The sequence below is a fragment of the Bradysia coprophila genome, assembly GCF_014529535.1.
Source record: "Bradysia coprophila strain Holo2 chromosome X unlocalized genomic scaffold, BU_Bcop_v1 contig_12, whole genome shotgun sequence".
Taxonomy (NCBI): domain Eukaryota; kingdom Metazoa; phylum Arthropoda; class Insecta; order Diptera; family Sciaridae; genus Bradysia; species Bradysia coprophila.
This window is the reverse complement of record NW_023503293.1, coordinates 1606251-1621042: the sequence shown is the minus strand read 5'-3', so window position 1 is coordinate 1621042 and position 14792 is coordinate 1606251. Positions and strand designations below refer to the sequence as shown.

General features: G+C 33.9%; 1 protein-coding gene across 17 annotated transcripts in view; it reads left to right on the top strand.

The window, feature by feature from the left end:
* LOC119067561 (tensin-2) overlaps positions 1-9548 on the top strand; it is a 158140-nt gene extending 148592 nt beyond the window's left edge. For 8 of the 17 annotated variants that reach the window (XM_037170629.1, XM_037170627.1, XM_037170634.1 and 5 more), the window contains 11 exons: positions 855-983; positions 1358-1483; positions 2289-2397; positions 2547-2678; positions 4088-4600; positions 4870-5045; positions 6514-6579; positions 6959-7105; positions 7174-7764; positions 7832-7930; positions 8706-9548. In XM_037170629.1, the coding sequence (XP_037026524.1) occupies positions 855-983; positions 1358-1483; positions 2289-2397; positions 2547-2678; positions 4088-4600; positions 4870-5045; positions 6514-6579; positions 6959-7105; positions 7174-7764; positions 7832-7930; positions 8706-8868 (2251 nt within the window). In that variant the 3' untranslated portion in view covers positions 8869-9548. The remainder of the gene's footprint in view (positions 1-854; positions 984-1357; positions 1484-2288; positions 2398-2546; positions 2679-4087; positions 4601-4869; positions 5046-6513; positions 6580-6958; positions 7106-7173; positions 7765-7831; positions 7931-8705) is intronic. The other 9 variants (XM_037170628.1, XM_037170632.1, XM_037170630.1 and 6 more) reach the window with 9 other exon arrangements.
* The last annotated feature ends 5244 nt before the right edge of the window (positions 9549-14792 follow it).

The window sequence follows — 14792 nt, the reverse complement described above, 5'->3', positions numbered from 1 at the left end:
TTGAAAAATTCAAGTTAAGGATCTGCGTCAAAAAGTTTATCATTTGGAAAAATGGATTTTGGTCCATGAAAACTCGGTGAAACTTTAGCAAAGGCTGTGATGCCACTAATGAACTTTGATTTATTTTGATTGTGGAGCGTAAAGAGTTTACTTGACTTAAATCTTAAATGCGATACAGTCAGAGGCAGTCAAATTTCAGTATGAATTTTCTTCAGCTGTTTTTCAGCTGATCCAATCGTATAATCAGAACTGTCTATACTTGTTTATATGGTTGAAGCGGCTACACGCACGCTCGTGGTAGTGGTAAAGCCGCATAGAGACGTATAAACAGTTTTGATTGTTTGTGTGGATCAGTTGAAAAACAGCTGAAGCAAATTTATACTGAAATTTCACTGACTCTAACTGTAAGACATGGAATCTATTTTGAGGTGATTTTTATCGTTTTTGGTGGCAACTTTCAATTACTCTACCTTCACAAAGGTAAAAACGAATGACAAAAGTCATTACAAAATAGGTTTTATTTCATATCGTATTATTACCGGTACTGGTAAATGGTATTCACAACAATGAAACCATTGAATAAAAACGATTCTAATAACACTACCGATCATAATTGTTGTATGTATGGTGAAAGTATAGGCGAGACTGGGTAACATGCTAGTTCTAATTGCCATTGTTAATCTTTGAATATCATTACCTGACTCTGAACTTCTCAAAGCTACTAATTCTGGATACCGGATCTCAAAGTTCTGATACTATTTCTCCTAATGAGACGGAACACAAGAATTTCAGTATTTTTTTTCTCCAACGAATTTTCGCTGGGTACATATGTTTATCGTTTATTTTCTTTCAAGCAGAACATCTGGTCAGACATGGTTACAATTGCAACAACAGAAACTTCGAGCTAAAAAAGAACAACAAAATAATGGCGCTGAATATTTCGCACGAAAAATTCATACAGAAAATCGAAATCGACCATTAAGGTACGTTCAACAAAGCAGTACAAATTGATGTGCTACGAATTAAAATTAATTACCAAAAAAAAAATTAGTTTTTTAAATGCACGATCGTTTTTTCTATTGCACTTGAACGTAAACACATTTATTCTTTACAAACAAGAAATTTTTTTATTTTGATTTTAAAATGAAAATGGCATGCAGTTTTTGTTCGTTGCAATTAGTTTTTTCTCTTCGAATGAATGGGTCTGTCGAATGTTACATTTTTCCTTTGTCCATATTTCACTTATGTTGTTTTTTATCAATAAGTAGACGACAGATGTTCCGCAGAAAACGTTGAGCGGCTCGCTATCTAATCTCCAATTTCGACCAAAACTAATCAAAATACTGATAATTTTCAGATCCAGATCAAGTGCAGCTCATAGATACGATGGTTACGCAAGTGATACGGCTGCATTTGATGTTGATGCTTTTATCGACGAAGTTGATTACAGACGACCTTTACATGTTCAGACGCCGCACAATCGGTAAGATTTATTTTTGGGCAAGAGCCAATTTTGACTACAGGGGAAATGTGAAAATACTTCTAAAACGTCATAAAGGGGGAGTGCGTACTTCTAAAACGTCATAAAGGGGGAGTGCGAAAGTCAATTGTAATGCTATTTGCACTAGTGAACGAATAGTCACTATGAGACTATTCGCACTCGTGTGCCACCAGTTAATTGTGAGACTATTCGCACACGAGTGCTACCTTTTACAACATGTAACATAAGGAGCTTATTCTCTATTTTGTAATATGGAGCATAAGGAACCTATGCTACCTTTTGTAACAGGTTCCTTTTTTTAACAAATGGTACATGAGGAGGTTATGCTTTATTTTACAGCATGGAATATAAGGAACATGCTCCCTTTTATAACATGGATATTGTTTACAAAGAGCAGCTTTCAAACTCATGCCTTTTTAACATTTTTTCGTACAGTCAGAGAAATATAGATTTCAGGATTATATAAGACATCATCGTTTTTCTGTATTCTCTCATTTCGCATGTTATTTCAAATGGCAATTGAGAGAATTAGATAAACGATAATATCTCTAAAAATCCCGAAATCTATATTTCTCCGACTGGAATTACAACGGAAATAGGTGAAGAAGAAAAAAATCGTGTGCGAATAGTCTTACAATTGACTATTCGCATTCGTGTGCGAATAGCAACCGCTCTGAAAAAAGAGTTGCAAATTGAGTAGTTTGTTCTTCGTCAGCTGGAAATCTTTTGAAGTAGTAGATTTTAATTTGAAGAAAAGACAAATTGACCATAAGTCTTGTTTCGTTAGATCATCGGACCGGAATTATCATACAATAACGACCACAACAACGACCAAGGAACGACCATTTGTATCAGTGAAACGAGCTCATGAACAGGCCAAATTGAATACAATAGGCGTAAGTATCCACCATTAATCTATTTCGCACATGATTGTAGTCGAGATAGTAGTTAAAGTTTCTCTTGATTTGCACGTTTTTTTAAATTAATTTGTTTTTTTCTCTGAAGTTTATCATTTATGTAATTTTGTTGTAAAAATGTTATATAGTCATCATCTGTCAGTCCACTATCTGTTTTGAATGCATCACCACTCGGTCATATATCACAAGCACAATCACCAAATGGTCTTTTATCGTTTGCCGATAGTAACACTTCTCCACGTAACGGACATGTTCGATTGGTAATTTTATTTTTATTATTTTTTATTTAATTTTTTTTTTAAATATCATCACTGTACTGTTTTGCCATGAACACTTTTAGAAAATATGATTTTCTATCACAAAAAATAACAAAACGAAAGGAGTGGTAAACCAAACGAAAATGGTCGGAAGTTCTTTGATAACGACATTTATCTCAACCAGCGTTTCTTAACAAAGTCTAATTAACAGGCAGACACATTTTTCTGGAAAATACCTCATCATAAACAGAGATTAAACTTGGATTTAATAGTAATCTTTTTTCCGACTTGTGTAGAATTAGGAAGAGGCGAATCGAATGTCACCTTATTGCGAAATAATGTTTACGCAACATGTGACGAAAAGTAGAACTTTCCATTGCGCAAAACGTCGTATACAACTCGTTGATAAATGCTTTTTATAGGCATACGATGTGTATTGTCACACTCGGCCTGCGGCATCAGTGACAGTCTACACATCTAGTGCCTAAAAAGCATTTATCCCTCGGTTATATAAATAACTATTAGCGTATGGATATAAACTCTAAAATAAAAGCACCATCCCTTCACCCACGCGTCTGCTCTAACGCATAAAAACTTTTTTACTAAAGAAATGCAAGATTTTGAGAGAGTAAACGTAGAAAATGCTCTCACAAAATTGTGCATCTCTTTTGCTCTACGTTTTTTATGCGTAGATAGTAGGGCAGCCGTGGTATGTATGCGAAAGGGCGGTTGAATGATTTTCTACAGTTTATCGAAGTTTCTTCAATTTTTCGCGATCGTCAGTGACGATTCATCACGAATTTAGTTATCACAAATTTTCATTCAAAAGCGATTTTCCCGGCTTTTCCTATTTTTCACGAAATTTCTCTAATTTCTTTACTGAAATTTTGACTAGTATTGCGTCCTACCTCACTGCCCTATACGGGCAAAAAAAACTACCTGCAAAAGAGATGCAAGATTTCGAGAGAGTAAACGCATGAAATTCTCTCACAAAATCGTGCGTAGTAGGGCAGCTCAGTAAACAAATGTAACATTTTAGTTCAACATACTTTATCTGTTTAGTTAAAAATGTGTTATCAAAGAAAATCTTGACCAAAACTTTACTTTCGAAGGTTTGTTCATTCCTTTCGCATTCACACACGATTGGCATGTGGCTGTTTAATCAATCACACATTTTACATTAGAAACAACAAAAACATTCTGAATTTATTGATTTACTCTCGATTTTAATTGATTTATTTTGACTCATTTTATGTAACTAACGAAATATTCTTTTAACTCATTTAATTTTCATGTTGGCACCAAAAATTACTTTTTGTTAATACTTTTTTGTTGTCACAAAAATCTAAATCACTCAACCAAACTCATATCGAAAACAAACAAACAAAACCAATTCTTCGGACGTATGTTAGGAGTCCGAAATTCTAACAAATGGCAACGACAAACCACCATCCGCTTCAGTGATAAATACATCGACAACAGTAACTGACAATGAAAATGCATGCGGTCAGTTAGCATTAGATCGATTACTCAAATCATTGGCAATCGAAAATAATAAAATCGAAGAACAATTGGATCATTTGAACAACGGTAATGGTCGAGATAGTTATCGCAACGGCAATTCCAATAGTCCCACTGAAATATTTAAATTTCCACCGCCGATAAGGGATAAAAATCATAATAAAATCGAAAAGAACGATAGTTTAAATGATGTTATTGCGAATTTAACCGACTTTACGCGACATGAAACGATGAGACAAAGTCTGACAAATGGAAACCGTAGTCCTAGTATAGTTAACAATAATCGACAGTATTTAGAACCGACAAATAATGTCATTAAGCGCTTAGCATCTGAGTCGGAAAATAGTTCATCAATTTCACCCAGTCTATCTGAAAGAAGTAATGGTGTTTCATGGAGTGATCAGGTATGAATTCAATAACCCCATTTTAACCACCTCATTATTTTCATTATACAAACTTTATTCCAATTATTGCATTTTAAAATCATTTTTGTTGCATGGATCATGTTTACTATTAAATTACTAAACGTTCACATCGTTAACTATTAATTTAATTTAAAATAAACAAAATTAACTTCAAATCCCCACTCAAATTCAAATTATCAGAAATTCAGACACCAATTTCTTTTTATTCAAATTGCAAATTTGTTTTGTTTATTCGAATGGATTATTAGGTACGCGAGGAGTCATTTTCATCGTATCGATCTGAAACAGAACCAGATACATCGATTGCAGGCTCACCCCGACCGGAAACTCCTGCTTTTCCTGTAACGCCCCGTACGCCGTACGGATTTAATTTAAATGGAAATTCTAGTCCAGCTCTTCCACCTAAGAGTCCAACATCAATGCGGTAAGTTTGATCGAAACATTTTCCATAAAATTCGGTTTCGCTAGCGATGTTGATACATTGTTTAGTATACTGTATGTAGTAGTAGTAGTAGTAGTAGTATATTCTATGAGTTACAACATTAGAGTGTTGGCTCTAAGTGTTCGCTCTCATTTTAAGTCTATTCTCTATTCTCGCGACGCGAAGAGTTTTTACAACGTTTTTAACAGTGGAAATTTAATGTTATTGTTCATTTTACCGTTGAATTCAGCGTTAGCGGCCGTTTAGCTAACGTTCTCTATAATATCTAAAGACCACGCAAAAGTAACGTATAATCTGTTACGGACGGCTGTCATCTGTTATCGACAACGACAGCAATAATAAAGGACAAGCTCTGACTTATAAGGTCTTATATACCAAAAAGTATGTTCAAAACAAATGAAGTAAAAGATTTCTGAAATTAATCTAAGAAAATCGTCGATCAAATGAAGTAATAGATCAGAAATGCAAAATTGTTAATATGACAAGCAAAATTGCAGTGCATGACAGCAAGTACAAAAGTTATAGCGATCATCACATCGTGAGCTCATGAGCTCATTCGAAATAAAGAGTGTTAACGGAGAGCGAAGATCAATTAAGCTTAACTGGGCCTTGAGGTAAAATGGCAAAATTTTATGAATGGAAAATAAATCGAAATTCAAAGTTCGAATTTTTGAAGTATGAATTTTGCATGTGAATCTTCTTTTATTTTGACCTTGTCCTCGAGGCCAGTTAAGTTTAACTGAGCCAAAATCTCTCTAAAATACCCTTAAGGGCACAGAGTCGCTCATTTTAGCATCTCTCAACCTTAAAACGCATTACGAGTATGATTTAGATCTTCTTTCTTTGTTTCTCTTCGTTTTGTAAAATGGAAAATGTAGCCGCAAACAAAAACATGCAATTTGACACCAGTGGGTAAAGCCCGACTGCGATCACTCTACCAGATGCGAAAAGCATTTGTTAGACGAATTTTATATTTGAGATCTCGAAGAAGTAGCCCTAATGTATATCTCGGCCGACGCACATCGTTGAAAATCCAAATTGGTGGCAGATGATGATGATGATGAAGAATTTAATGCAAAATTAAGTTCAATTTCATGTTTTGGTGTTAGCACCTTTATTTTGACCCCAGTTTGCATCATCTACGATGTGACGGCCCAGATTACGCAACGGCTTTTACTTCTATGTCTCAAAAATACAAGATGTCTAATAAATGATGCCCCATAGTTAGGTCCCTTGTAGAGGTCAAAACTGAAAGCTGAAGAACAAATGTTTTTCGTATTGGGTAATGTAACAGTCTGCAATAGCTTTGGAACCGTGTCCTTATGAGGAATCAACGTGTCGTGGAACCCCGGTCTATATCATTTTAAACAAATATTTGATTTATCCTCCGAAGTAAACATCTGTTAACAAAAACCATTTCTTTTATTTATATGATTCTAACGATTTTTAGACGACTTAATAACTCAACCTGGTCTTTACGATCTGGAAAATCATCGACATCGACTTATGACTTGAGGTTAGATATTGTTAGAAGTGAATGTAGAGTAAACTTTTTGTTTTTGTTTTGAATGAACCGCAACCAGTCACAAATCAAAAAATAAAATTGAATAGATTCCTATATTCACAACACCACTGTAGTGAATTTATTCGGTATGATGTTCATTAATCGAACATTTTTTTAAAATCAAAATTGCACTTCGCACAAAATCATACACCAACCAATCGTGAATTTGTTTTAGACTTAAACATGAAATTGTCGACAAACAAAATTATGTTTCATTGAAATTGTTGGAAAAACACTAATGCTGCCAGTGTTGTAATCAATGGCTGTGCTAACCATAGATAAATTCAATTAATTTTTTTTTGTAAATTATTTTTTGTTGGAAAATTTTCAGCAAGGACCTGTATTCGTCAAACCAAAATAGCCAGCTACACCAACTTGCTAATCAAAACGATCCCATGTCATGTTATACATCAAGACGAAATTCGACAACTTCGAACGCAAACAGTGAACCACAAGAAGTGGCACCACATTTGGTCAAGTATGCTCAGAGCTCAAACGGCACACCAATGAACTTCAACTGATCCTCAACATATTTCACCCTTTCAGGTTCGTTCGTGATTCATCGAAGTACTGGTACAAGCCGAACATAAGTCGCGAGGAAGCAGTGGCTTTACTACGAAATGCAGCACCCGGAACATTCATCGTTCGTGATTCAACAACATTCGCCAAAGCTTACGGTTTAGTCGTTAAAGTGGCCTATCCACCACCAGGCATTCAATCAAAAGGACCGCCAGGCGACGAATTGGTTCGACACTTTTTGGTCGAGCCAACAACACGTGGTGTTCGATTGAAGGGGTGCTCGAACGAACCGGTTTTCACATCGCTATCCGCTTTAGTTTATCAACATTCAATCACACCGTTGGCATTGCCATGCCGTTTGATTATTCCCGATAGAGATATGCAATCGGTTGAATTCCATTCGCCCGCTCAGCAACAATTGATCACCCAAGGAGCGGCCTGCAATGTTTTGTACTTGTTTACATGCGAAACAGAGTCGTTGACCGGACCGGAAGCTGTCCGAAAAGCGATAACATTTTTGTACTCGCGGAAACCATTGCCCAAACCGACCGAAGTGCACTTTAAGGTATCACATCAGGGTATCACACTTACCGATCAGACGAGGCAGCTATTTTTCAGGTTTGTGCCGATTCGACTTATTTATTGTGGAAACGAATTTGAAATCTTTTCTCCGTTCGATTTTTAGAAAACATTATCCTGCAGCTAATATTTCACATTGTGGCCTTGACCCAGAAGATCGAAGGTGGAGCGTACGGGCTACGGGTGATGTTCCAGTTAGCAACAAGTAAGTGAAGAATTTTGTGAAAAAACCGTTCGTCCTTTACCCGAGAATGTCTGCCCATTGTGCTTTCCACTTTTGTTGTTGAAATTACTCTTACGGTCCGATCAGCCATTTGCTTCCTATAATGAAAGAAAGCCAGCTCTATTTCTGATTTCTCGTCAGTAATCCCTAACTGCCTCGTTTTGAGATTCATCAGCACTGGACATGTACACGTAAAATGTCTCGCCGTCTCTGGCTCTAGACCAAACCCTCGACAGGCTGGGTCGTTGACGACTCCCATCTTGATGAGGTGTAGCTGAGATTCGTGTGTCCCGTCAGAATACCGATCAGCGTGCGAAGTTTGGCTCGCCATGGACAAAGAAGGAACTTGGTGTTCTTTCTATTGTAACCCACCAAAAATTCCTTCGATTGCCTGCAGCTAGTCAGAGCGTCCCATCTGGATTCTTTCCGTTTCCCTCTTCACCAGAGCCTTAATCAAACCTATGTACCTGCCAACAGCTGGTTCGGCTCCAATGAATTGTATACTACTACCTTCTCTGGCTTGTTCATCTACTTCCTCAGAGTGGATGAGTTTCAAAAGTACATGAAATTACGTTTCTAATGACACATCACACGAGCCTTTATGTTTCGCGCACCTGGAGAAATTGCCATACGAAAACTGCGGACCAAATAACAGAAATTTTATTACAAGATCACAATTTTCAATTTAGCCTTGCATCGCTATTCTGTTGATAAATCAATAACAAACCAACAAAAAACTTTTTTCCTTGCATTACAGAAGCATATTTGCATTCGTTGCTCGACGATCAACATCATCCACAGACAATCAATGTCACGTATTTTGTGAATTGGAACCATCGCAGCCAGCAACAGCCATCACATCATTTACCAACAAAATCATACCAACTGCCAGTCAAATGAATGTGTCGAAGAACATTTAATTTAGCTGAATCGATACTTGTTTTTGAGAAAGCATTATGATGATCGCGTGGCAGTCTGTTGACATACTATCCGAAACTGCAAGAAGTTAAATCAAAATTATTTAAAAAAAAATAAAATAAAATAAAAATGAAAACTCGTGTGTGTAAATGTGTTGTAATCCGTTCAACGTAATAATTTCTTTTTTAGTTTCATTTTAGTTTGCACCACTATGTGAGTTAACAGTTTTGTTTTTGTGTATTTCTTTCGTGAGTGATGAAACAATTTAATGAAGAAAAAAAATTAAGCAAAAAAAATATTAATCAAATTTAAAAAAAAAAAAGAAATTGTAGAATACTAATGAGCAAATTGAGCAATATACAATTTTACCATAAAACATTTTTATCAAGACGAAGAAAAAAGCAAGCAAATAATTAAAATATTGAAGAGAAAACCACATAAATAATTGAATGACAAACTGTAAACTGAATAATTTATTTTTTAATTACTTTTTTTAACCAACCAAATAAGTGTCATAAAAACACCAATTCTTAGATCTGATCTTTTGTTGACATTAATAACAATTATAACAAAACTATCGTTTCTATAAACTTCAAACTCTTAACCGCCAACAATAAAATGGAGTGCTAACGAAGAGCTATTTCGGATCAGTTATAAACGTAACTGACCTTGACGAAAACGTCGAAATGAGAGAAGAAAACACTCATACAAATGTGCTTCGAAAATTCCAACTTTAAATTTCGATTTATTTTCATTCATAAATTTTTTACATTTTAACTGATCCTCGCTCTCCGTTAACAGTCTATACCAGTGGAGAATATTTACTACATACATTGGAACAACCAACGTCAATGTGCTTCGTTTTGGTTGACTTCGTTCCGAAGTACTTTTTTCCATTCAATTTAATTAATCATAAAACTTCCACGCGCAATGTCAATCAAATGAAGCGCATAATCGACAGTAATTCGGCACAATGATACTAAACCCTGCTGTACGCACAATTCATAAAATTTAATTACGATAGTCTTTGAGCCTCAACGGAGCCACTATTCTGTGTGAATGCTATTCCGATTTCCAATGATTCGGGTTTTCGTGAAAAGTGTCACCGATCTATATAAAAATATTAGAAAATCTGAACGAACAACGATGTCAGTTGAGAGTAAAAAACGAGTCCATCGACAGTTGTCCTTAAATTACTGAGATTAGCAAATTCATGCAATTCATTAAAGCTTTACCTTCATATCATTCTAAAGATTGCGCCGACCAAAAATGGCATGTCAATGACATCACAAGCAAATTAGATTATGAACAAAAGTCTACAGTGCCAGCGCTTATTCTTAGTATTTTTTAGGGAATGTTTATGAATTTTTTAAGAATTTATAGGACATTTTAGAAATTATCAAGAATTTTTAGTAATTTTTAAAATTTGTTAGGAATTTATAAGAATTTTTAAGAATATTTAGCGATCTTTTTGAAATATTTTTGGACCTTTTAAGAATTTTTTGGAATTTTTGATTTTTTAAAAAGAAGTTTTCAGGAATTTTTGAAAATTACTGAAATTCTTAAATTTAAAAACTTCAAGAATTTCTGAGATTTGTTCAGATTTTTAGAACTTTTAAGATTTTAGGAATTGAAAATCCGAATAATATTCCCTGTATAGTGGCAGTTGATTCATCAATGGCAAACGCCTAAATTAAAAGAGTTATTTGAATTATGGTACTACTAAAACGAAATCAGCACAAAACAATTTAAATTTAAAATAAAAAAAATCCTCAAAACTAATCAACCAAAAAAAAGTCGAAAATCTATGAAGAAAATAGATACAGTTTTGGAAACAAAGTTTAAAAGATCGTATCTAAATCAATGTAATTGAAAAAGAACGAATTTGTAGGATAAAACACGGAACAATTTTTTGCGATGGTGATTTTGTGTCAAAAAAAAATAAAATTCGGAATCAAGAATGCAAAGGATTGCTCATGGGATAGACTCATACTAAAATATTTGAATGAGACTCCTAAGTTGCAAAGGAAGTGAGAAAAACAGAAAACCTTCAAGACTCATCAATATGCTCGCCATGTAAAACAATAACAACAACGACGACAAAAAGTTTTGCTCTCGTTTTACTGTGGCGGGTATATTCATCAATATAGTTGCGAGAACAAAATAAAATCTTTTTTTAACTTTTCATTTTCCTTCCAAAAACGTAAAATTTGTTTCGAAAATCATCTTGTTATCCTCCGGTTACATTTCCTGGTGTTACCTCTCATTCTATCATTTAATTAAGTCGTCTTACGAATCAAATTCATCTCATTCGTAGTGTCACTCTAACCGACGACTGATGACTGACTGATGAATGACCAAATTTTAGTTTTTGTTTTTTTTAATTTTTGGGCGACCACAAAATGGTGTAAGTGGATTCAAAAGACCAACTGAATCGCTTACAGTATTATTAACTGGCTGGATTATTATAATCCACTGGCGGACGTAATACTATAAACGCCTCCCCATATCCCATATCCCGGGTATCCCGTTATACATGGGTTCAATCAATTGTAGCGGCTTAAATACTACAAAAAAAAAACGCAACTAAAAATTGCAAAGTAATATTGGATGTGTACTCCTCACAATATAATCTCTGGTCTTGTTCAATGATTTGTTTTATATTTTTGTTTGTATGTAATTTTTGTTCGAAAATAAATTATAAAATACAAGCGCTTTGAATGTAGATTGCTTTTTGACCATGTTGCATGACATGGATATAAAAATTTTAAAAAAGAAAAAGAAAAACGAACGAATTTTTGATTATGGAATAAAAAAATCCAATCAGCGACAGTCGTAACTTTGTCATCGTCAATATTTTCGTAATCAAATCTAAATTGAAAATGAAATGAAAACTTTTTGTTTTCCACTTTCATTTTCGAGAATATTTTACAACAAAAAAAATTACTAATCCTTTATGTGCCTATATCATGCGCATATAACTCCCCTAAGAAACATTCATCTTCACGTCTGTGTAGAGATCCGCCCGGATGACTCAATATTCTTTCTATTTTGTTACTTTCAAAAAAAATTTAATTTATTTAAATCAAAACAAAAAATAATAAGAGAAAAACAATTCGCTTAAAAAATGAAATGAAATTTGTGCTTAGTTTTTTGGTGTAAGAAATTTTCGGCAAATCCTCTTTTTAATGAAAAAGATTGAAAGAAAAAAAAGCAAAATTATTTTAAATAATTTATACAAAAATGATCACACACTAGTCCAAAATTAAGATTAGAAAGTCAGCAAATTTGAATTACAAAGGAAAATTTAAAATTAATTACTTAATTACGAAATTAAGGTGAAAAAAAACAACAAAAAACAAACAAACAAACGATATTAAAATAAAAACTCTTAGTTTCACTTATCATAGTCTCTGACAGAGATTTCACTAGGAAGGACAATGGTCACCAAATTCTGATCGTCAAGTCAACACACAATATCGTAAACTGATGTGAAATTGTAATGAAAAAAAGAATCAAATTAAATCCAATTTGGTAACGCTGTCCTTCCTCGTAGATTCTCGTATTTAATTGCCATAAAATTAACTCTGTTTTACTTGTCCTTCTTCAGTTCTAAATTATTGAAAATATTTTTTAATTTTGTTTTAACATCCAATACATCCAAACCAACAACAACAACAAAAAATCTTTATTTTTTAAGTTTAAAATTTTAATTTTACTTTTAAATTAACTGTAAATTATGTAAATCATTTTACTTAATTGCCGTGCAAAATAATTTTTAGATTTTTTCACATCAAGATGACGTTCCTTTTGTCATTATTGTGTGGAACATTGTAGACACACCATAATAATAATTGCGAATTTTCCAGCGAGCAAAGAGTGCCAGAAGCAACTCTTGTTCAATGGAGTAAAAAAATGTAAAATTCAGAAAACGGAAACGAACACCTTTTCTGTTAAATTTATTATTTAAAATGCGGCAACAATTTATAACCCAGTTTCATAATGTAAACTAATAATTGTAATAAAATGAAAAATAAAACAAAAATAAAAAATTCTATTTTATAAAAAAAAATTGAGACAAAAGAAACACGAAAAATTATCGATAGTTAAACATCAAACCACGAAAAGAATTTACTTCATAAAGTGATTATTACTAAGGAATGTGAATTATTACCGATAGGTGCAGGGCCTACTTTTGTTAAATCGATTTTCTACATTTTGCTATAATTTTCCAACATTTGCTAAGATTTTCAAAAATTTTCCGAAATCTGCCAAATTTGCTAATGGCATATTCTAGCAAATTTGAGCAAATATTGGAATTTTTTTGACAAATTTCGGAAAATTTTAGCAAATTTAGGAAATCAATTTTCCAAAAATAGGCCCTGGATAGTTTGTGCGAAGCTAAATTTGCAAGGTTTGGAATGCTCTCCTACTTTTTCAGAAGAAAGGTTGGAAGATTGGCAAAATTGGGTTGATTCTTCTCCTCTTTGAGGGTTTGAGGGTTTTCAGCTTAGAAAAATGCTCAAATTTTAAGAATATGGAGCCATAGTTAAGTGAAGAATGTGTTCAACGTGAATGCATCGAGCAGTGCACCTAAAGTTCAAATTCTGTAATCTTGGAGAGATGATTTAAATAGCAAAGTTAATGGAATATAACTCTAAAAAGTGATGATGTGAGACCACATTTCTGTAAATTAATGCGCATTTAAGTAAATTGCCACATCAGAATGTCTTTTCTTACTTAAGGTTTACAAATTTATTTCAATTAAAATTTTTTTTTTATGATTCTGGCAGCCACATTTAAATTTTTTGCGCTACTTGCGCTACTTGATTTAGTAGGGAAAAACTCACACTATCAAATATTATGTATTCATGTCTGGACCAAAAATTCTGCGTAATTCATTCGTAATCTCCTGTCTAGGTTTTTCAAACATACATATCTTAGAGCCCTTGGCGTGAACTAAGTACTGGTACGCACATATCAATTTTGCTTAACCACTTTGACCTGTGACCGTCGCTAGTTCTCGAGGTCGAAACAGCTTTTATTTTTTTGCCACTTTTCGTGATGTGCTGGAAAGGGAAGAGCTATAGCTACGTTTGTCGTTCCAAAGGATGTTTCCTTGAAATGTGAAAAGGAGTCTTGTTTTGGTTTTCTGTGTACATAAATTCGGATCTTGCAATTTGCGCCCCTGAGCTTTTCGTCTTAGGTTAAGCAAAATTGGTATGTACGTACGTGTACAGCAAAGAACGGATTTTGACCATTTTTGTTACTCGAAAATGAGTTATGTTCGTTCGTCGCAGTTTCTTAACTATGCCACTTGTATCAATATGTAAAAGCAGTTTTGGTTCCATACGTAGACCAGCTGAAAAACAGCTGGAGAAAATTCCCACTCAAAATTTCACTGCGACGATTAAGATTAATCTTTGATAAATCCGAAAAATCTGACAAATGATGTTATATCACTACTCATGGAAGCTGTTATTATTCTTAAAATGAGTCCTCTCACAACATTTTTAGAATTTACAACATGTAATAGTTATGTTCCTAACACATGCTAAAAGGATTTTTTTTAGCGACTGAGAGGTTTGAGGGGATTGAATTAGCATGTCTTGAATTAGTCTTTTAACATCAGTTAGGAACAACGTTTTTCCTGAACGTCATTGGTATTTTAACACTAGTTAGGAAAAATCAATGACATAACTCGGGCCTGAGTTATCCGAATAACAATGAAAAGTCTCACTTTCGTTTGTTTATTGACCTCTCGGCTACTTCTAATATACAAAATTCACACGAAATTTCCTCTTTTTTTCCTAGTCATGTGAATTACTATTAAAGTTCGAACTTTTGAAGTAAAGAAGTGAAAAAGTGGAACAAAAAACAAAAAATTCGAACGAAAAAGCGCTGTAAAATTTTTAACCTCGTTTTC